This window comes from Hydra vulgaris, chromosome 11 (genome assembly GCF_038396675.1).
Source record: "Hydra vulgaris chromosome 11, alternate assembly HydraT2T_AEP".
Taxonomy (NCBI): Eukaryota; Metazoa; Cnidaria; class Hydrozoa; order Anthoathecata; family Hydridae; genus Hydra; species Hydra vulgaris.
Window position 1 is genome coordinate 1,425,289 of NC_088930.1, and position 26,022 is coordinate 1,451,310.

Below are 26,022 nucleotides of genomic sequence, written 5' to 3' on the forward strand. Positions count from 1 at the left end.
TGTTAACAGGACCCTGTTTCATCGATTCAAATGGCGCCGTTTTCTATGATTATTTTTTAATTTTTTTTTATTAAAAAGTACAAAAGTAAAATGCAAACATTTTTTCCTACGGTTCCGATAAGGGATCGTCCATAAATTACGTAACGCAAAAATTCATAAACAAAACAAAAAAGGTCATAAGTCATAAGGTCATTCCCTCGCAGTTTAATAAAAAATCAAAATAGCCCATTAAATTTAATGAAAATCGCTGCGTAAGAGCCCAATACTTCTTTTTTTAAAATATATTTTGCGTTGTGTAATTGATGGACGCATATTAACGTCGTCGTTCTTAATGCGCAGAATCGCATGAATAAAAGAAATACACATTGAGAATGCATTCTTAAAAGAAACAGTTTTACATGAGATTTTTTTTTCATAATAAAGGCGTTGATTTTGTTTTATATAAGTTTATTATAACCATTCTAAGTCTAAACTTAAAACTGTTTATACATTTGTGTTATAAAATATATGTAAATAAAATATATAAAATAAATAAGTTTAAAAGCGAATTCATACGCGTAGTGTTAAAAAATGTGCAATGATACTTTTATATATATATAATTATCTTTTTTTTTAAGAAAAAAATATTTTATGTTTGTTTTATTTATTAATTTTTTTTTGTTTTAAAGAGAAATTTTTGCATTATATAAATATATAAAAATTAAGAAAAAATGTTTTGAAAATCTTTTTTAAAAATCGATTTTTATGAAGAAAAAAAACGTTTATTTTTCCCCTAATAATTGGGGAAAAGTCAACTAGTTAATTTTTAATAACAATTTTTTAAGATATTAAGAAAATCAAGCTAAATTAATTGAAAATAAAATAAAGATTAGTCTTATGAGAAGTTAAGTTTATAAGAAACTATTTTGATCAAATGTACGAAAAGAAACCATTAATTAAAAAAAGAGTTGTTTCATCGGCAGAAGCAGGTTTGCGGCATTTTTTCATGCAAAAAAACTTTTCACCAATTTTGTACTTTATATGTAAATACGATCGACAAACCCAAGACTTGCAAGTAAAAGCTTCACATTGGTACCACATTTTGTTTTGAGTTGGCAATGCTTCTTCCCAAACTCTGCGACACTTTTTGCACGTCTTGATGTCTTTGTCTTGTCTCAGTTTTTTTGAACGTTGCGCTTGCTGAGTTTCATTTGAAGCTTCACTGAAGTGAATTTTGTGTTTCTTTAATTGATTTAACTTTTTGGCCTCACCGTCTTGCTTTAGTTTCAGGGTCAGGGTACCTCAGATGTACTTATACACTGGCCTTCAGCTCTCGTAATGCTGACTCTTTTGGGTTATTTTTTTTTGCATGTTAATATGGTAGCGCTGTAAAACATTTTTCGAACTGCCATTGAGTATTCAAGTAAAGTGTTGCAACATTTGATACGTTTGAGCATGAGTCACTGGTGTTGTTAAATTTTAACAACACCAGTGACTCATCTTGATGATATACCAGCTGACTGATCTTAGATGGTGATATAGGCTGGGATGAGGATGATGAAGCAAACTTGAATGAAGAGGATGAAACAGGCTCAGTTGACGATGATGAAGCAGGCTCGGATGAAGGTAATGAAGCAGGCTGAGATGATGCTTGAAATGTTTGAGTAATTTGTAATTTTTCAGATAAATAGCAAAGGCTGCCATATTTATTTACGTTTTAAATAATTAATAACTGTTAATTAGTTTAACCGTGCTCGTCTTAATGCATAAGTGTGAGCAATCAGCATGTTTACTCTTCCCCGAAAAACATTTATATTGGGTTTTTGCACAACTTTTTTCCGGAAATTCAATTTTGAAAAAGAGAATTTTTTTTTATAATAAAATTTAATTTTAGTTTTGGGAGTTTTGAAGTTGATTTTTTAGAAAAATTTTTTTTTTACGAGGGTGAGAATTTAAGGTTTGCTAAGGCAAAATTAAATTTTTAAAAAAAATAATTTTTACACCTTTAGATAGAGCACGAAATTCTCTTCAAAACGGTGACTCGCATTTTTAAAGATTTTTTGTTTTAATATAAATTTTCAATATAAATTTTGTTTTATAATAAATGCAAAAGAAAGAAAAATGCTAAAGCGTTCACTTTTTTTTTCCGTTTACTCTTACCAGTTTACTCTAATTTTTTAAAAATGAGATTAAAAATATCGATGAAAACATTAATATATAGAAACATTATATATAGTTATATATTTAATGTTTCTATATATATAATCTATATATTATTTAAGGTGGTCATGCACAGAAAAGGCTAACATTTGATCGCAAAGAGTTTTTGATTTAATTTTTTCACTAAAAATGTGGTAAAAAAGTAAAAAAAAATGTCTCGATTGCACAATTATGTAAAAAAATGAATGAAAAAATAGCAATTTTTGTGACAAGCTAGCAATCAAAATATTTATCATATCAGGCTGAAAATTGGTGTATATACTCATTAAGGTGTATTAATCCGGATGAGAAATGTATTTTATATTATTCACAGTATATAAAAAGTTACAATATTTGAAACAAACAATTGGTGGACAAATGGCCAACATTAGTCTCATAAAAAAGCAATTTCCTTATTTTATTTTAAATATCCTTCTCTCATCCGGATCCTTTTTAATTATGTAGAAAATCATAAAAAAAAATAAATCGAAAACTTAAGCAAGTTCAAAGTTATCATGTTTTAAAGATTTGTATTCTTGGCAAAACTTTATTCTGAGGAATATACGACAAATATATAAAACAAAAGAATAAAACCATAACAAAAAGATAAAAAAAAAACATACCTCCAGGAATATATTGTAAGTTTTTGTCTTTGTCATCTTTGTCTAAGTAACCCTTTTTAATTGTTCTTAATTGTTTTCTTCTCTTTTTGACTCGGTCAGTGGACTTTTGAAGAGACCGCTTTACATTTACTTTCTTCTTTTCATTAAGTTTCATAGAGGTAACATATCCTGTTAGTTGAAATTTATTTAGTACTAAAAGGATTCCATTAGGACCTTTATTAAATTTAATAACAGATGAATTAACTGCAGACTCTAAGACTGCTCTATCCACAAAAATATTTTTCGGACAGCGTCTCCAAATAATCTGGTTGAGTGCCTCTTATGCGTTTTAGGTCTTACCATGAAGACATTTTTTTAGTAAATCATCTGAAGATAGATCAGTAAAAATTGGTTTTAAAATGTTGAAGACTGCAACAGAAAGATTTACTTGATCTACATAAGTATTTACTCTATAAACTTTTTCTAAATGATATTTGCACCAAATCTCAGTGTCTCTTGGGCATATACGGTGTCGACATTCCTTGTCGTCAAAATCTGTACAATGAAATAAAACGGCCTAAACAGCTTTTTTCATCGCACATAAATTTTCAAGATTGTTTCTTATGGCTAGGCCATAGAATTTCTGCATAGAAATCACAGATTTAGTTAACTTTCTTCTTCCATGGAGTGGTGCGTTCGTTCCCTTGTAAGTCTTAACAACCTTACGAAGTCTAGTACCCATTCTCTTCTATACATGGCCAATACATTCCAATTTTGTAATCTTAATGTTCAAATCTTTGTAAGGGTCACTTTCAATTACATCTTTAAACGAGGAAGTGTTACCATCTCCAGGATATTCATCGTAAATCAAAATAATTTTTTCAATCGAGCGAAGGAATATTTTGACTGCTCCAGCAGATTCTATAGCACCCAAAGAACCAGCATGGTTATTAGTGCATTGATGATTTGCAAACCATTCTGCAAATTCTGGAGTTGACTTTTTATTTTCCCAATAGTCACAACCATAACAAAATTTTGAAAGTACTTCAACATCAATACATTTTTTATCAATGATTGCTGTTACTACTCCATTAAGGGAGGAATATCCTCAGGTTTGCCAGGTTCCATCAACGGTAACACATTTTTGATTTAGGCAATTAGAACTAGAATGGTCGATTTCAGCAGCTTTTAACATGCTTTCACCAGCTACTGTATGATATGCTTCCTTTATAGAATCTTGATTGTGACGATGATAACAATTGTTTGTGATACTAAACACGTTCAAGTAAAAAAAAAATCTTTTCATGGTTTCAAACCCCACACCAATCTCTCGCGAAGCAATAATGCTTCTAATGTTTATTTCAAACGTTTCTTTCATTTTTAAACTTTCCTCTAAACCAATATATTCACAGGGTTCTGAGGTAAAAAATATCTCTCTGTTTAAACAATATTGACAGTGATTTCTAAAGAATGGGTAAACCCCTTTCGAGACGTCAAATTGTCAATCATTTGTATGCTTTTGTTGCAACTAAAGCATTTCCCAAATTTTTCTATAACAGTTTTAAAAATCCTGAAGTTTAATAAAATAAAATAATCAAATTTATCATTGTTATTATTTTTCTCTACATCTGATTCTGAAGACTCACTTTCTGTATCAGATAAAAAATCATCAACACCATCAGCAACATTTGATATATTAATTTCAACATCTTTTTCATTGTTTTGCTGGTCATCACTGTATATGACAGATTTGTTGTGAAGATGCTGATTCTTTCTTCTTCTTTTCCTATTATAAATCTTCTTATTCCCTTAAGCCATAGTTTTAAAAACAATTGGTTTTGTACCAATACAAATGGGTTTGGAAAATAAACAAATATCCAAAAAGTCCTAAAATTGACAGCAATTAAGAATAACTTTTACAGGCTGTTTTTATAACTTATGACTTTAAGCTGCGTATAACCAAAACGAGGTTATATATTCACATCAATTATTACCAATAAAAAATATTTTTTGACTAGTTAATAAACTAAAAATAACTCAAAATGTGGTTGCTATGAGCGTTTTTAAGGATGTATATTTTAAGTACCTTAATATAACAGCTAATATCTTTTTTTATAGAGTTAGTTCTCAATCCAAATTTTCAGAGACTATTAACAATTGATGAAGGAAGAAAATAAGCTTAAAAAAATTTTTTTTTTATAAAAATAAGCTTTTATGATTGGAGGACCACCTTAAAAAGAATCCTTTAGAAAAAAAGTGTGGGGAGGGAGGGGGGCATGTGCCCTCCGGCACCACCCAACCACCTCTCCTCCGGTGTCATCGACTCTGATTAGTAGGGGAAATTGCCAAAGACACTGTTGATGTCATCGATTGGTGTAAATGTTTATTCGAAATAATGAAAAATAATAAAACAAAAAGCATTTTTATAACCTTCAAGTTACTTAGATTAAAATAAATATTGAAGTTTTTACATTAGTTTACTTATTTTATTTTTTGAGTTTTTCATCGTTCCGAATTTAACAATCCCATGCTTCAACTTATGACAACTCTGTAAAAAATGTTTTTATTTTGATTCTTATTTACAGGTTGTTGAATTATTCTTTAACAACTTTATTTAAAATATTATCTTAACTGCACATTGTTGCCTTAAAGCTACAAAGCCCAAAAAACATAACTTGGAAGAAAAAAATGTTTTTTTGAACAAATACTTTTTTACAATTTTATGGTTATTAATGGTGTTATTAGGGTTAGGGTTGATTAAGTTTTTTTTGCTGCTGTTTTAAACTTTTTATATTTATTGATATCCATGATAATTTAATTTTCATGCCAGATGGTGAAACTCGCCATACTGTAAAAGTATTTATGGAAGAGTTTCTGGGATACAATATTAAAGCAGTTATATGGTTTTCAAACATTTAAAATTCAGTGAACATCTGAGATGATATAAAACGCAGAACAACAACACTTGATAAACAAAAGTTATTATTTTTAAACAAAATATCTCAAGAATTAGGTAAGGTTATGTGCAAAATCTTAAACTCAATTTTCTCGGAAACACAAAAAACGGACATACGACCTCCTGGTTAGCTGCTGACATTTTGACAACCGTCTTAAAGAAAAATTTTAATTATATAATGAATTTTTTTTTTTTTTTCATATTATATAATAAAAAACTTTTACAACATGTAAATTTGTAGACTTATAAACTAAAAGTCTAAGTAAAATGAATACAAACAAAGGAATCTGATAATGATTTTATCGCCAATACCATTAATTAAAAAATATATATATTCTTAAAATACAAAGAAAATAGTAATAATTATAACATAATATACATTACATCTTAATATTTGATTATATATTATATTACAACAGTTAGTTACAATCAAAAGTATTCAAAAATATTTTCAATCGAGAAAACAAAGTTTTTTAATTTGTTCTTGTATTTGTTTACGGACTAAAAACTAATGAACATAAATCATTTTTCCACATATAAACAAAACGTAAGACGTTAAACACATTTTTTGATAGAATTTCAACTTACTTGTAGTTTTTTCCCATTCTCCTTTACCCTAGAAGTCCAAAAATTACAAAAAAATATTTCTATCTGCATGAAAATAGATAGATGTAAATATTTGTTTTTGACAGAAATCGAGCAAATAGTATATAGTGGAAAAAAATCGTTATTTAACAAGTAATTCATATAGTTTTAAGTTGTTTCTTTGTGAGCTTTTTTCTGTTGTCTCTTGCAATTAGCATTACATTTTGCTTCATGTCCTCAGATTTTTGTGAGTTTACAAAATCTTGAATTAACCGAGTACTTCGCTCTGCACAATTATTGACGCACATAATGCTTTTCGTAAATGATATGAAACTTTCAAGACTAGGGGTGTTTTGGTCCTCAACCCAACTCTCCACTTCAGTGGTGTCTATGTCTGCAAATCAATAGAACCCAACTCTGAGGCCCAACAAGATCAAACAGCTCGGTTGATTCTTGAATTGTTGAAAGTTGGAGTTTGCCGACCTTGAACTTTTTTGGCCCATCAAACTCCAACAGTCTATTCAACATCTTTACCTTCACTTCATAGTCTAAATTAGCATCTGCAAGTGCCAATAAAACCAGCTTCTCAGTAAGATATCATGTGTGCCTCTGCGTACTTTTGAATAGAGCATGTCCCAGCTTGGATATTGCTCTTTAATATGAAACACTTCTTTAAAAGCATTAAGATCATTGTTTGGAGCATTGTTAGTAAGATATGCTTTCAAAAACCATGGAGTATAGCAGATTGCAACAAAGAAAGAAACAGTTTCCACCATGATTTTCTCTTCTTCATTCATGACTTTAGATATCTTTGAAGTCATTGTGAGTTTAAGAAGATACAATGCATCTGCCATGAATCTTGCTTCATGGCAGGTTCCTGGTTGGTGAAGAGAGAAGTTAGAAACTTCTTTACCTAGGTAAATTACTAATTATTCACACAGCTCCTTGTAATCACCTCTTGAAAAAGTACCCAACGTAATAGCTTGCTCTCCAAACTCTAGGGCTGCTTTGGCTGTGGTATGCAGAGGAGAACCAACTTCTAGTTTACTTCAATCAAATTTCACTAAATTATATATATTCAAAGATTTTTTAAACCATAAAAGTGGAACATTAGACTGGAGGCAAGAATGGCAACAGCTCCAGAAAATATCCCAGTATTTGATGGTGTAATGTCACAACATATAGCATAAACTTGATCTGTAAAACCATAGTATCCAAGCATGTTAAGGATAACTTCAACTTGATCACAACCTTTGGAGCTCTCGACTTGAACCACTCCCAAGAGTATGTCATCTGTATCTTCTATGTCTGGGGAAGTGACACTTACAGCTTTTTTTTCAGCTGTGACAGTTATGTTCAGCTGTTCTTCTATCTACTTTACTTGTTTTCCATCAAAATGAAAACAAAGTCTCTTTCCTTTCAATGTGTCAAATATGTTGTGCCTTATCTGATCACTTAATCCTTCAATTTGTTCAAACCTTTTTCTATGGATTGTGCTTCTTGATAAGTTGATTTCATCCAGATTCACACCACCTTTTTTACATATAGCTGCTACTATTGAAGTTTGAGGTCTTATGCCAACATTATATCTTGCAGCAGCTGCAGTTGTGCATTCTATTAGTTCATCAGGACTGATATGTATAAAAACCTTTGGTTTAGATTTATGTCGGATATTTTCTTTATCAGAATCTTCTTCAGAGAATGGTTCATTATCAGAATCATGGTCAGAATTTTCATATTCAAAGGAATATTCCTGTTCATGCTTTTCTGCTGCAGCAAAGTATGTATTAATTTTCTGTTTTTTTTTTGTTTGTTGTTAATCATGGCTTTTTGATATCGCTTCCTTTCACCCTTTTGGTCTTTGTAGAAAAACAAAGCCTCAACTTTTGCATTCTTAGAACGAAGACGGTCAGAAGCAATCTTATCCTTAATATGAGGAATAGAAATATCAAAGAGACAGTTATTTGCCTCAATAAAGTCCAATTGCACTTTTTCAAATCTATCTTGACTTGAATCCCAGTTTAAACTGCGTAAATTTTGCATCTTTTTATACTTTGGATCAAGCTTTAGAATTTTTTCTCTTACAGAAGCTCCCTTCAATAAGAAATCACCAAAACCAGCTTTTTCCAGATTTCTTTTACAGATGAATGTATCCTTTTGATGTTGTAGAACAAGATACATTTCTTAAAAGTAAATCAAACCCTATGTAAGCTTATGGACATGCAACCAGTTGTTTGGTTGGTTTGAATCTTGCAGACCTAAAATAAACAAAAAACATGAGCTAGATTTTAAAAAGACAAACATGAGAAAATTCAATTCTTTTGTTATTCTGTCACCTTGATGACCGGACATACTACAGATGTCTCAACACACTGCCAGCACTTGGAAGTTGATTCTGTGGAAGCTCATTCAGTGGGTATTTAAGAAGGTAAATCAGCCTTCTTGGTTTTGTCTGTATTGAATTCTTCCTCTTTTCTCCACTTGCTTTTCTTTTAAACTTAGTTCTTCCCATTTTATCAAAATCGTATTTAATAATACTTAAGCTAATACCAATTAAATGAGGTTAGTAAATATTATTTCACTGTGATGAAATTTGAAAAGAATATAGCACAAATCTCAAACAAAAAACTTTAAGAACAAAGACAGCTCTAATTTGAAATCTCAGCATGCTCCAGACTGGATATTGCAAACTGCGTACACTCGTACTGTAAACTGCGTATACTTGTTCTATAAACTGTGTACACTTGCATGTGCTGTGTATACAGTAAAAACTGAATGTCTACTCCAAGCGCAATAACTCTCTCACAAGGATTATAAGCACTCCAATCAGCACAAGAAAATATTAAATATAATGATCACAAGCTTTCTTACTATGATTAATAACAGCATAATAGGATTGTAACAGCAATTGAAATTTTACAAATATTTATTAAATTTTCAAATTTTTCATTTTTTACATCTACCACTTTTACAAGTGTAAAATTAAAATTTTTTATATTTTTAGAATCAGGATATCAATTAGAATGGGAAAAAACACCAAGTAAAATTTTTTTAAAATTTTGCGACACCCTAGTATACATTCAGTATTCTCATTTCTATAAAATATAATATAAAATATAAAATATAATATAAAATATGTAAAATTACATAACCAGATAGCGTGTTTCTAACGGGGGTAAAGACGTAATTTAAAATAATTCAAATAACTGTGAACAAATGAGTATAGAGTTGCATGAAAATTTTTTCTTATTCAAATTAACTTGGGCTTTATATAAGATTCCAATACTTTTAAAATTTTCGTACCAATATAATTAATATGTTGTTTCCATGTGATGTTCTCGTCAAGGAATACACCTAAGAATTTTGTAACTAAATCTCTTTTTGTTTCAACTTGATCAATATAAATTTGTTGCAGATTTGTGGGCAAAAAACATTTTTTGGCGAGTGGATGAAAAAGAACGCATTTTGTTTTGTTTGTATTAAGGGTTATTTATTAATTAGTTAATTGATTTATAATTAGTAGCTATTTTTGATTGTTATGATGGGTTGCTTTTTTTTTATAGCTATGTGTTGTTTTAATTACCGATTGTTTGGCATATTTTATTCGCACCCTATGTAAAAGTAGTGTTGTATATATATATATATATATATATACATATATATATATATATATATATATATATATATATATATATATAGATATATATATATATATATATACATATATATATATATATATATATATATATATATATATATATATATATATATATATATAGATATATATAGATATAGATATATATATATATATATATATATATATTATATATATATATATATATATATATATATATATATATATATATATATATATATATATATATATATATATATATATATATATATATAGGGCCGGATATATATATATATATATATATATATATATATACAGGGCGGGAGTTTGATATGTTGAGGCCCTGGGCATATATTTTGTGGAGGCCCACTCTACCTTAAAAACACAAAAAAGATAACTCTATATATTTTTAATAATATTAAAAATATATAGAGTTATCTTTTTTGTGTTTTTAAGGTAATATTATAATAATTAACATAGTTGAACCATATAGTTAAATAAAACACTCTACCTTAAAAACACAAAGGTAGCTTATTCATAAATTCATACCAAAAAAAAAAAGGTAGCATTTTTATTCATAACAATGTGATTATATTAGGAACTGTAGATGCACAACAGATTGATGAAATATTTATATTTCACTAATAAACAAGCAAATAGTTAAACACAATTAACACGTAAAGTCGAAGATATCTGGAGAAGGGAAACAGATGAATTGAAATTATATTTACAAGCCCAGCACTTTACGAGACTTCATCTTTGCGAAGTCTTGAATCAATTGGTTAAAGTCTATCTCTCTGAGAATATCATATTCAGTACTCATCAAAGTTAGAAAACTAAGCTTATCATGAGTCATTGTAGTGCGGAGTCGATTCTTTATGAACTTCATTTTACTGAACGAACGTTTCCCAGAACGGTTTGTGATCATTAGGACCAAGCACATTCGTAACATTATCTCAACATTTGGAAATTTGCTTCTTCACCAATAGTTTGTTAAGAAAATGTTCCCTCACAATTTTATCATCTTCTTTAAGAAGAAATTCAGTGAAGAAAGCTATAAAATGCACAAGCTCACCACTAAGTGCTGGATCAAAATCATCCTTATATTCATCAACCAATTTTCTTGCAGCTGCTTCTATCTCATTGCACTCCAGTGAATCCAGTTTTCTCAAAAATCCGAAAAGAGAACAGGTGTTCTTATATGCTTTTAAGCGTTGATTCAAAGAGGTTTAATATTGATCTATTACAGGGAGAAAGTTCTGAACTCAAAATTATTCAGATACCGTAAGTCAAGCTTCTCCTGATCCTCCATAATCGAATGGAGTGAGCCGCACGCTTTGATAACGCTCGCGTACTTTTACATATTCATCAGTTCCAGGCATCTTCTTCCCTTTTTCCTCATAATCACAAAAATGCTCTCGTTTTTCACTCACAAAGTACTGCAGAGACTTCAGTGCTGCTATGGCTGTGTTCAGATCAAGTTTGGGATCTTGTAGTATATGACTTGTAGCAATACTTCGAGCAAAAATGTCGTGCCAAAATGCAGCATAGATACCAGTTTCCAGTTTGCACATCTTGCCATGAAGACCATTTGCCTCGGAACGTGCTTTAGGTGTTTCATTTTAATTCTCCGATATATTTTGAAGTATATTGCGGATAGGATGATATCCAACAATGAGAGCTTTTACTGCATCAGATCGGCAGGACCATCGTGTTGTAGACACCCTTTTCGGTACACGCACCCAAACAGATTTCAAACTTTTCAGAGAGTCTGTGAGAAGTGCATAACAATTTGTGGAAGCTGTGAAGAACACATACAGTCCCTCGAGAAAGTCAAAAAATGCTACTGCTGAGGCACAGCATTCGCTCGCTACTACTCCAACCAGATTTAGTGAATGTCCAGCGCAGGGTATCCAAGTTGCGTGATGATTTACAGCTGACACTTTAGCTTGAAGGCTATTGTATCTCCCACTCATAGCTGAAGCGTTATCGTAAGATTGCCCAAGACAATTCTGAATGTCAATGTCATGGTCTTCAAGGAAATTCATTAATCCACGAAACATTTCTTCCGCTTTGCGTCTTTAATTCGGCAAAAATTTCACGAATCTTTCAACTGGTCTATCTTGTTCCATATATCTGAATATTAATCAACATGAACTGCATCAGCAGTAGAATTAAGAGACACTGAATAGTACTTCGATAATTTTAGGCGTGAAATGATTTCGTTTAAAACTCAATTGCCCATTAGTCTAACAAATTCTTCACAGACAGTAGATGACAAATAGTTTGTATGAACAGAACCACGACTGGCAAGATTTTTTACGTGTTGTCCTAAGAAATCATCGTATTCTGCCAAAAGTTCTAGTAACCCTAAATAATTGCCATTTTTAGGCGATCCAATTGTTTCATTATCTCCATGAAGAGCGAGGCCTCGTTCACATACAAACTTAAATACACTGATTAGTCGTTTACGCGGACTACGCCAATAATGTTCATGTCGATCCATTTCATGGGCAAGTTCAGAGTCTATACGTCCAGCTTTTTTAGCACGACTTGCTGTTTTCCAAACAGCTTCGATATGATCTTTGGATTGCTCATGTGAACTGAGTCGATCCGTAGCATGTTTCCAATCACAGAAACCATTTTGTGTAAATTGGGATCTCACAGTACCCATTAACTTACAGAAAAAACAGTAAACTCGACCATTTGCCGGAGAAAAGCAAAGTCAAGAACGTTTTACAACTTCTCCATTGCGATTCGATCGCTGAAACATTGTTGGTGTACATTTCCGACTGACGCTGTTTGCAGCTTTTCTGGATTGCTGATTTATCATTCAAAGACTTGACACCACTGTGGTAGAGATCCATAAGGCCTCTGCTAGCCCAGTAATTGATGAATTCTGCTGTGATTTTTTCTGGCCACCTGCTGATGTCATTAGCTTGTATATTCACTTGACTGCCTTGACATTCAGGCAATTCTTGCTCTAAAGCAATACCTGTTTTCTCAACATTCTGGCTGGGATTCCTCGGGATTTTTGTGAGTAGACATACTGCATGATGAAGCTGGTGTATCATTTTCTGTAGCTGATTGACCAATTAAGATTTTAGCAATTCCAGGTGTTTTGTTAAATTTTCGAGCCTCTCGTTCTGAACGATCCTTTGATGCTTTCCTTTTTGCAGCACCACTTTGAAAATGTCGTGGACCTTTGTGTCTGTCAGTGTCCATTAAGTTTATCTAAATATAAATTAAAATAAATATTATAAAAATCAAAAGCTTATTTAAATATTATTTATTCTAAAAAATCCATTACATTATAAAATAGGAATATTGCATCTAAATGTTTAATAAAAAATTGGGAAGGGAAGGCTTGGAAGTATAACGGCAAAACAACAAATGCTTTTGTTAATATCTCATTCAATAATATGTTTTACAAAGTTTATTATTAAAATTATTTTATAATGTTTATTCATGGTAGGAACCATTATTCAACCAAATTAAACGCATGTCTCGATCTAAATTTTTAAATGCGTTAGAGTTAGTATTAAAAACAAATGCGTTAGGTAAAGTATTAAAAACAAATCTCTTAAAATATAAATAAGTTGATTATGCCCTAATCCTAATCTTAAACTGAATTGTTAAATTAAACTTAATGTTAAAACAAACAACTTAATTCTGTTATTAAACTAAATGTTAAAACAAACAACTTAATTATTATAATAAACTTAGGAAGTTTTGCAGCGACCATGCGGCTAAAGAATTATCAGAAAAAGAAATTTTGATGTAATCAACGGCCAGTTTAAACGCGACCGTCGTATGAGAATATTTAATTGGTTAAAATAAGACAATCAGATTTTATTATTTCGACACATAGCGTTTCTTCATAGTCCCAAATTTAAGCCTCCTAACTGACTCAACAATAGCGATTGTTGTGTTATCAACAAATAAGTTTATATTGTTGTTATAACATAGTAATTGGTGATAGATAATAGCATAGAATCTTTGCCTTAAATGGAAGTCAAGAACTCAATGATATTAAAACTGAATATGAATTAAAAATAACAAAAAGATAAGAATTATTTGAATAGTTTTAAATTATAATCTGAAAATTGCATGCAGTTAACATTTAAATAAGGCTTTGAATGTTGAAATTCAAACAACTAGTTTCAATTTCACATATTTTATATATTATATTTAAACTTTGAATATAATATATAAGTTGAATATAAACAAAAAATGATTTATTTAAGCAAAATAACATTTTTTCGGCGTCATATAAAATTTTATTTAGATAAATATATTACTTTTGTTATACAGTTTATCATGGTATGTACCAAAAAAATTTGTATGGTTGGTATATAATTTTAGGTGCTGTTACTTTACTATAATTACATTACTTTATTGTAATTACAAAAAATATGCATAGAAATTCTATGACGATTTTATGTGGAGGCCCCTAATTGTGGAGGTCCCTGGGCAAATGCCCACCCCTAAATCCGGCCCTATATATATATATATATATATATATATATATATATATATATATATATATATATATATATATATATATATATATATATATATATATGTATATATATATATATATGTGTGTGTGTGTGTGTGTGTGTGTGTGTGTGTGTGTGTATGTGTGTGTGTGTGTGTGTGTTTGTGTGTGTGTGTGTATTTTATTAAATTAACTAAACAAAAAATAAGTTTCTTAAAAAATCAAAACAAATTTGATTTGTAACTCAAAATGTCAACTTCAAAACACATTTTGCCTGAAAAAAAAATTAAATTAAATCTCTTTCCTTTAACTGCATTTTTAACTCAATTTTTTTTCTCTAGAGACTATAGACTGCAATTCCTTAAAATTTGAAAATCCTTTTCCACAACTTAATGTTAAATACCGTTCCTCTTTTTCCATTTCTCTGGAGGAATAGGGAAAGAGTTTGATCTTTATTTAGATTAATATAAATCTTACATTAATTCTTCTAGAAAGTTCTTTTAATAAATAAATTATAAAATAGGAACTAAGTTTTGAAGAACTTCAATTTTAGAGCGCAACTCACAATGCAGCGCTATTTAGCATTTTTATCGTCTATATTTTTATTAGCGAATTGAGTTTTATATATTAGCTCTGTGTTTTCTAATGCGCAATTATTAAACCTTATTTCTTATTTTATTCCTTTAAAACTTTAACTTCAAACTTGAAATATTTGTGCATAATAATTATTCCGGTCCAAAACATTTGAAAATCTTTCAAATATTTGAAAACCTTTTAAAAAATTTCTTAACTATTTGAAAAATAATTTTCTATAAAAAATCTTTCAAATAATACAAAATACTACAAGGAAAAAAAAAACTAACCGTAAACATAAAACTGTAAATAAATAAAGCTTTTTTAAAAATCGGTATGTTTTCAGTCTAGAAGCCTAGAGTCTAAAAATGTTTTCAGTCTAGAAACCTAGAGTAACGAACGCATTAGCTGAGCTTATAGAATTGCTTTACTCGATTTTAAATGATGTTCAGACAACGCATTTACCGTTGCGAGTTTCGGCTAAAAAAATATATTTAGTTATTCTCAAATAATTCTTGGTTAATCTTTCAGTTAAAATTTTTAAGAATTTCAAAAAATTCGAAAATTTTCTGAAAATTTTGTTTTAAAAAATACCATAAATTTTTTTTTTTTTTTTTGTGGAAATATTATGAGTTTTTACGCACATTTTTATCTAGTGAGATAAATTAAACGGCCATATTGAACAACCAGTATGATCGATTAGTATGTAGTAGCCACAACCAGTCGATTAGCATATAACCAGTCGATTAGCATATAACAAACTTTTACAAACTGTTTTAATCATTATTTTACAATTGCGAAATGAACAATGAACACAAAATAAAAAAGCGAATGACAAAACTTGCTCTGCTTCTTTCTTTAGTTAAATATAGTAAGGAGAATATTTTAGTAGCAACAAAAAAGGCTGTTTAATGATAGGGACAAAGCAATACGAGAAAAGAATACAAACATATAACTCATATATACAAACCCTAAGAAAGAATACTAACAGATGTACAAAATCTTGTTAGCAAAACGGAGGAACAAAAATATCGCTGACAGTTTTTAATGGTTGCTAAGGGTTGGTCAGAACCGCTGTAAAAATTAAAGTATAAATGTTATTCATCCTTTAAATTATTAATTCTCCATAAACTATTTTACAGTAAAAAAAAACTGTAATTTCAAACAAAAAGCTCCTATTTTTTCGGATGAATCAGAAAGCAAAAATACATTTTCAAAAATATTTTCTAAAGTAATTAAATCTTTACATATAAAAAGACATGAAATTATATGGTATTTTAAGTCCTCTGTTTTTCATTATTTAAAATTATTTCTTTTTGTTTTAAGATAATATGATTCGTAGTTGCCAGGGTTTTAATGTCATTATTGATCATTTGTACTTGAAGTCCTCTAGAGCTGAGAGAAAACTCGGTGGATTCTTTGTGAGTTTTAGCATAAACATATTCATTATTTAAATATCTAATAAGATATTTGTGCAAATTTAAAAAGAAGAGGTTGTGAGGTATTTGGGATAGTTTCTTTATTAATTGTGTAAATAAAAATTAGGGGGTAGATATTTATTTGTTTAGCATTCAGAACTTTTAGATAATTAAACAATTGTTGTAAGGGGCCATCCATATACTACGTCACGCTCTTGGACTATAATTAAATGTTTTTTTTTTGTTTTTGGTTTTTTTGCATGTTTATTTATTGCACATTTTTGTTTGAGTTAAAGAGGAAGTTAAAGTTGTGGTTTTATTACAGAAAATCCTTCAAATATGCCGGTCTTGCTTGAGTTCTGAAAGATGGTTACAAGTTAAGTTGTGGTTCTACTGACACCAGACTAATTTTTTTTCTAATTCATTGCTGATGCATTTTTTTAATGTTGCTAAAATTGTAGAATTATTTATACTAGCTGATTTTTATTTATACTTGCTGATTATTATTTATACTCGCTGATTATTATTTATACTTGCTGATTATTATTTATACTTGCTGATTATTATTTATACTTGCTGATTATTATTTATACTTGCTGATTATTATTTATACTTGTTGATTATTATTTATACTTGCTGATTATTATTTATACTTGCTGAATATTATTTATACTTGCTGATTATTATTTATACTTACTGATTATTATTTATACTTGCTGATTATTTTTTATACTTGCTAATAATTAGGTAGATATTGTGATGCATGACGCAGTGTTTAAAGAGACGCGTTTGATGTGATGTTTTCTTTGGTGTTTTATGTAGCATATTTAGTATGGTTGTAATTTGTGTCCATAAGTGTTGTGTAATGTGGCGTGTTTTTGTACGGGTCTTTTAGTTTGCTTTTCTGTTCAATGTATTTGGAACGTTTTTTTTTTGATAAAACATTTGATTAACAATAATCCATATAATAAGCACGGGAACTTTGTGTTTTAAAAGGTTTAGTTATTATTTAATTTTGATGATGTCTAAAAGCGGTTTTGTTATTGGTGGTGTTGGATAGCAGAGATAATGTTGAAATCGGTGTTGATGTTGATTTTGTAAATATTATTTACTGGGGAACTTGTTATTAGACTTGAGGAGCATGTTCAAAACATTTAAATAAAAACTCTACAGATTTTTCCATTCCAATATAAAGACTTTAATGTCTTATAAGGCAACAAAAAAAAAAACTGTATTTTTTGAAAACTTCAATATATATTCTAAATATGACTTAAAATTAAATTTTAATTGTTTAATAATAGACGGAACTTAGTAACATGAGTTACAAGGTATTCAAATTAATTATACCTTAGTATAAATAATCTAATAAATTAGGTTCATTTATGTCGTTAGGGTAGTTTGAGACAAGCAGAAGCCTTAATAAGCTAAGAATCCAACTCACTTACCAACTTGACATTTCACAAGACACGTCAAGACTCGAACAAACAAGTCAACACTAAAGACGAGACATGATAAGACGTGACTAAATTAATCAACACACAAGATGAGACCTGACAAGACTCGATCAAACAACTTAAACGCAAGATGAGATATGACTCTCAATCCAGATTCAATGAAACTTGTTTAAGTCAACACACTAGAGTCAAGACTCAATGAAACTTCTTTAAGTCAACACTCAAGAGTCAAGACACAGCCAAACTTGTTTAAGCCGACACACAAGATTCAAGACACCAAACTTGTAAAAGTAAAACAAAATTGTTTATACGTTTGCATTAAGTATTGTGTTTCCCAATACAAAGCCGGAAATATGAAAATTTGTCTTATATATTCTCATTAATAAAGATGTACGTTACTCTTCTAATTAGTATTATATTTCCCTATTTTAAATTAATAGTAAATGAAGATAATAAAACGCTAAAATTCGTTTTTTATCACTTTTTATATTTTATATTACATATTTTATTTCATATCTGTCATAAAACTTAAAAATTATAAGTGTCATTAAAAAATAAATAAATTATATTTTATTTACCTGATTTAAATAATTATTAAAATAGTTTAGTACAATAATAATAAAAAGTATAAATAAATATTGTCGTATAGTAATAAATTTTTTTATTATTATTATTTTTTAATGTTTTGAATATCTTAATGCTATTGTTTTTTGTTGTTGTTATTTTTTAGATTAGTTTAATTTGTTCAAATATTTTGGTTTTCAAAGTTTTTTCCTATGTTTTTAAACGTAATAAAACGTATTAAAACTTATCGAAAGTTTTTGATAGAATGCTTCAAAAAAATTATAAAGTATTATAATAAACAATTGTAAATAAAGAAAGCGAAACTACCGATCAAAACTTTATTTCAAATGTTTTAGCAAACGCGTTCGTGTTTACTTTTTAATATTATTTTGAAAATTCTGTTTAAATGCAAATGTTCATTGTAAGCTCTTTCGTGCAATGATGCGTAACGGTGTTTATTATCAAGCTCAGTGATACATATGAACTTCTATTAGAAAATTGATGCCCCATTGGGCACTGTTAAATAAAAATCACACATGCAAGAAAATTACATTTGCAAAACTTGGAATAAGATTTTTTATTCACTTCAGGAAAGAAAATCTTATTTCGTCGTCAGTTAATCTTTGGTTAAAAAAGAAACTGATAGAACACGGGAATGGGGTTTAAAAACGTAGCAGTTGCCGTTTTCCTATTCATGCTGGTTAATGTGTACTCCAGAAAAAGTAAGTTGTTTTATAACCTGCTAACATAAGTGGGAAGTTATTATTCTGAAGACTCGAAAAAAGTTTATAAAATATTTGAAAACTCTTTCCATCTATTAACCTTTTCCTTTGTGAAATTTAAAACATTAATTCGCCCATATTTATAAAAATATAGAGGCATACTCAAATATGGCTAGCTGATTATATCGTACGCTTATTATAAACAATGTCAAGCACACTTTAAAGTTTTTGCGTTGTTTAGGTTTTTATTTCGTTATTTAGGGCAGTGCTAAGGGTCTTGTTTACGACATTGCTCTTGAAATTGTTTAGGGCCTTTTTTTAAGACATTGTTAATGTGAAAGTGTTAACATTGTTTAAAAACATTGTTAATGTGAAAGTGGTTTTTTTGTAAAAATATAACCTTTAAAATATTGATGTTCTTAAAATAACAAATAAATAAAATAACAAGGCACATATATTACACGCATTTAAAATTTAAGTAAATATTTGTAATTATATTAAAAGTATTTTGCGTGCGTTTTTTAGTTAGCGAGGCATACCTTTACCATGGTAAAATAGTTCGCCAAACAAAAGAGGTTAAAGAAGATGGTAAGAGTTAAATAAACTTTTAAAATGTAAAATTAAACAACTTTATAACTTACACAGTTTTAGCTAATCTTAAGAAAAATAAAATATGACAACATTCAGATTTCATATAATTACATAAACTGTATAATATTTTAATGTTTTGTCTTGTTTTATCAATAAATTTTTTAAAACAATTTTAGTTGAAAGACGTAGTGCTCCAGGAGACAAAAAGAATGAAGCTGCAGCTGGTAAGAAAAGATATTTCTGCGGAGGAAGCTGCGCACCAAGCTGCGCTCCTGCTTGTAGTAGCGCTTGTTGTGCAGCGTCTATGATTATGCCCCCATCACCAATGTGTGGGTCAGCAGGTTGCAGCTTTGGTTATCCAGCCGCGTACCCTAGTTCTTATTCATCTATGATGATGGGTATGCCTAGCATGGTCAGCCCTATGGGCCCAATGGGAATGGCTGGACCACCTGGTATGACAGGAATGCAAGGTCCAATGGGACCGATGGGGCCCCCAGGTCCTCCTGGGATGCCAGGTATATCTGCTCCACCAGCACCTCCATGTCCTCCTATTTGCATTCATTGGTGGACAATAATTAGTCAGCAAAGACCGCAACAGTTATCATTAGCTTGCCCATCTCAATGTGTTGCAACTAACTGTTGTACTCCTCCTCCAGCGCCACCTCCTCCACCACCAATGATTCCTTTAATGTCAATGATGCCCCAAATGATACCAATATGCAGACCTCAGTGTGCTCCTATGTGCTGTATGCCACCATCAATGCCTTTTCCAATGATGTTTATGCCACCACCCCCACCACCTCCACCGGTGATGCCAATGTCCTTAACTATGCCTATTTGTCAAGCGTCTTGCGCATCCCAAGGTTGTTGCACCCCTGTTATGCCAGCTATGCCACCTATTACTTGCCAGCCAGCATGCGCACCAGCTTGTTGTTTGGGAAAGAAATAAACTAAAGACCGACATATACAACACTAAAGATACGACATTGCATAGAGAGATAAAAATACTTTCATAACAGAAGTAATATTCTGACAAGAATCACAGCTCAGCGACAAATACTGCTAGACTAAACAATTACAATGACTTTAAACTACAATAAAATAATTCAAAATTTTTTACTGGCATTCGATAGACTTTCAGCCAACTACAAATACATTTATTTTGATCATCTTTCAAAATCCAGAGACTGTTTAGACCTAAACAATATTCTGTATGACATCGACGACATTATCAACACTGATACCAATATATTAGCAACTGTAAAACATCTATAAAGATACCGAACACGCAAATCTTTTCTTTCTCAGCGCTGTATTCGCTGCACAGCATCCGCTGTAATATTGTTTTATACTTCATTGTTACTTGAAACTGTGAAATTTAGGGAACTTGTTATGGAGTATCCTAGATAAACTATACTATGTTATGTTACATATAACTTTATTGCACATACAACATAATAAGATTATTATATAAAAAGTATATTTATATAAATAGTTAAATATATTTACATAAATGTTTCATAAGCATCAGCTATGAAACCAAACACTGTAAATTTACTTCTATATGTTCATTCAATTGTGTAAAATCCATTCAATGCAGTCAATGTAGAACATTATTTTTTTTAAAAAAAGATTTTTTAGAAAATATTTTAATAATTTATTAAATTCTCTTAATTACCAAATACCCTATAAATAACAACTTTTGTTGGAATATTAAGATATTAATTTAAGATATTGTTTATTAGATATTAAGATTTAGCGAAAAAGTGTTTTTTGTCTTAATATCTTTTTGCTTTAATTATTAAGTTTTTAAGTGCACTAAAGATCTCTGCTTTTTTATTAAAAAAATATTAATTTCTGCAGTTTTTTATCTAAATTAGATTAGATTACAAACGTAAAATTACTTGCGGAGTAAATTATAATATATTAATTATATAACAACTTTTTTTATTTTGAATTCGTAAAGAAATTAAAAACTTCAATGTAGTACAAATTTAAATAAATTTAATTAATAACTTTTATATATAAACAGCATATTTTTAAAGGAGTTAGTCTTTAGTTATTTTTCCTAATGATTTTTTAAATGATTAAAAGTTAATTTTTGTTAAAAATTATTTTTGGTTTTGAATGCACAAACTTATCAAATATGGTGTCGTCGACATCAAATATGGTGTCGCGCAGAATTTAGCTCTTGGGGTTTTTGTTCTTCGAGCTTTTTTTAGCATTTATTAGTGATTTATCTCAACCTATAAATAATTTTGTTACCCATTATTTCTCTGACAACACCAACTACAGCTTTTAAAAAAGTGAAGTTAAATCTTATTATTTATGTGATAATAATATGATCTAACTTCACTGAATAATATATATATATATATATATATATATATATATATATATATATATATATATATATATATATATATATATATATATATATATATATATATATATATATATATATATATATATATATATATACATAATATGATATAATATATGAACATCAATGAATACGAGTTCTTTTACTACTAAATTTTTTACTAAATCTAAGAAATTTTTGCTAGATTTTTGATACTATCATCTTCAGCTTTAATAACAAAGTATTAATTATATTCAATTACAAACAAACTTTTTTTTTTTATTTATATATTTAATAGTTTGTTATAAAAATAAAATTAATAGTTTGAAAAAGAGTTAGTATTGAGAAAACTCCATTGATGTTCATATATTAAATTAATTCACCTCTCATACACGATGTCGTCATTTAAAAAAAATATATATATATATATACACACGCACACACACACACGAACACACACACACACACACACACACACACACACACACATATATGAATGTATACACATAATTATACATAAATGAATACACATAAATGTTACTCCGGAACTTTGTTAACTTATTCCGGAACGCATTTCAATTATAAAAATAACTAAAATAACAGAAAGAAAAAAAAAAAATCCAAAAAAAAAAAAAAAAAAAAATACAAACACAAACACATGTACAAAGGTCATGTTAATGCACAACTACCATCTATGTACTAACGTGGTGTATGATTTGACTCAATTAATTAACCACATACCCTATTTAAATACATAGCTATACCAAAAAGATTAGAGAATAAGAATTCAAAATGGTCGTACATATAAACACTCAAAAGGTCACATATAAGAGGTAACACACAAAGTAACAAACAAAAAATAAAAAACAAAAGATTGCATATTGTACACAAAGGATTACACATAAAAATCTTATACCACCTACACAGATCACTTTTGTCAGACACAAAAGATTACTTATCGCAAACAAAAAATTTAACATATAAAAGTTTTCACACACAAAAGATATCACACCAAATTGATGTCACACACAAGTTTACCAGTATTTAAATGCACATCTTTTTACTTTATTTTAAAGTATTTTTAAGTGCACGGATTATTGTCTAGGTTTTAAAAGATGTTTTTGTGCATCACCACCATGTGGCATGTGTTCCGCTCAATCTCCCCCTGCTCCACCTCCTGTTCCTCCTCCTCCTCCTCCTCCTCCCTCTCCAATTTATTTACCTCCTACTGTTATACAAATACCTTTCCCAACCTCTTATTCCCCGTGTGGACCTTCTTCTCCTCTCCCTCAAATGCCATGTGGCGCTTCAACTCCAGCAACAGCGCCATGCAGTAGTATGGCTTCAAACCCAGCATATCCATGCATTGGAGCAAATAGTATGTATCCTTCAAGCGGAGCATCAGTAATACCAGGACCTCCTGGTCCAATGGGAATGCCAGGTACACCTGGAATGCCAGGTGCACCAGGCCCAGTTGGTCCAATGGGTCCTATGGGACCTATGGGGCCACCTGGAATGCCTGCACCTCCAGAACCGCCATGTGCTCCCATTTGCCTGCATTTTCAAGCAATTATAACAAAAATGCCTCGACCAAATATGGCTGCTGCTCAACCAGCGCAACAAAGCTACCAAGGATGCCCGACACAATGCGTTCAGACAAATTGCTGTGGACCTGCTCAACCTCCACCACCGCCGCCACCACCACCTCCTATGCCATGTGGATTTCCACCAGCTCCACCATGCTTTGCTTTCTCTCCTGCTGCCTGTTCTCCAACGTGTGCTCCTGCTTGTTGCGGTCGTTAGCAATGTAACAAATTTAGCAGCTACTTCACACAAATGTGCATCGTATAATAGAAAGTTCATTAAACATTCATTTCTACCAAATTATTCAGTTAGAAAATGGAGAAAATAAAGAAAACAAATTAAAATAATGACGTATAAATTTGAAAAATGAACTCTTTTACATAATATAGTTTTTAAATGCTTTTGATAAACAATATTAAATAATATTTATCGCAAAAAACGTACCCTATCTTTAATCATTAGTTGAAATGCAAAAGTATTCGATTAATATTCTATTTAAATTGATAATAAAATACGTTTTTCTTTAAACTTGTATTAAATGGTCATTGTAAAAAGGTATTTAAAACAACGACAAAACAAGATCAAAAGGTCGATTTTTTGATATAAAATATTTTTGCTGATGTAAAACAACCTTGCCGTTTTGTTTAATTGTTGTTTTATATTTAACAATAAAAATAAAAAACGTGTTTTAAATTAAACATGCTTTACTGTGTCTTTTCATCCGTTACAAACGCTTTATAACGGATGAGTAGGACCATAATTTGTTTTATTTATTTTGTAACTTCTTTTTTATAACCTAGTACATTTTTATTGATAGTTATGTCATAAGAAAGCATTTTTAATTGTTACTAATTGTTGCTTAGGAGTTTTAAGTATGTTTAGCTGAATGTTTGAGCTGCTTGTAATCATTGGTTTTCATACATAATCATCATTTATATGTTGCAACATGTTTTTGCATGTTTATTTCTTTTTTTATTATAAGTCATCATGGCATTCCCACATAAAAATTTATTTAATCAAAAGTTAAATAAACAATTAGTTATACAAAAAGGATCTTATCTTGAAAATATCTGGAACTAGCATTTTAAGTTAAATTTGTTCATTATCAGCTACAATTTACATGAATTAGTAATTAAACATGATAATTCAACAAACACAAACAACAAAATTTCTTTACAAAAACATGATAAAATGTTATCAATAAGAATTCCTAAGATTTTAATGAACTTATTTTTTGCAGTTAGTTGAACATTTGAAATCAGGTTAGGTAAATTTAACATTGAGAGAGTTTATTTTCCTTAAAACATTCATTGGCTAGTCTTAATTCAAAACCTATACCATTAAAATCTGCTTGATATCACTGTTTGAAATTTTTTTTTGCTTTTACGAAATTTTAGCAAATAATTGTGACGAATGCTTAAAATTGTTAACATAAATTAATAACAGGTGCGTGACAAAGAATTTACCATTGCGGAATTCAACAATAAAAAGTTTTCTGGATTCCATATTAATCACATATTGTTTTCTTTCAGTAATTTAATTTTTATCCAATTTGTTTTACTTACCATTTCAAAGTGTTTTTTATATATATATTTTTAAATGATGTAATCAACTATATCAAATACTTTTGATAACAAATAAATAAAAAAACTCAAAGTCAACAAATGATCTAAAAGTTATCATTAAAACCAAACCGTTTGTGAAAAATAAATATTGTTTTTAGTAGAATGATTAAAGATTCTTCTATAAATTACACGTGGAACTTTTATTGAGAATACAGAAAGTATCTATTAGGTCGACAGCTAGAGTATCTAATTGATCATTATTTTTGCAAATTGGGTTTTTCAAACTTTAGAATTTAAGGGATAATTTTATTATTTAATGAAACTTTTATTTAAGGGATAATTTTAAGGGATTTTAGGGATTATTTAAGGTATAATTTTAAGAATTTAAGGGATAATTTTATCATTTAATGAAAGATTTAAGTCGTTCCTTAAAGATAATGTTTTTACTTAAATTATTAACACTTAATTTGTTTTGTAATTTATTTACTGTAATAGTTTTTGTTAACCTTCTGATTTTCGAAAAATCATTTAAATTTAAAAAAGCATCCATCTTTTTTCACTATCTGCATCTCTATTTTTTTTTTAATCTATTATAAAAATGTGTTTATTTTTACATATTACAGGCGTTGTATCCATCCAATAATTGCTGCTGATTTGATTTTAGCAACTGTTACTTTTTTTTGTTTTGTTTTACTTTATATAGCTGTAAACATCGAGATAATCTTTTGTGTTT

At 29.4% G+C, this 26,022-nt stretch overlaps 1 protein-coding gene across 1 annotated transcript; it reads left to right on the forward strand.

Moving 5' to 3' along the window:
* The first annotated feature begins 19,120 nt into the window (after nucleotides 1-19,120).
* LOC100205002 (uncharacterized) lies at nucleotides 19,121-23,943 on the forward strand. Its single transcript, NM_001280937.1, is given in 3 exon segments — nucleotides 19,121-19,187; nucleotides 19,955-20,002; nucleotides 23,246-23,943. Coding segments are annotated over 3 exon segments (813 nt in total).
* Nucleotides 23,944-26,022: the final 2,079 nt, after the last annotated feature.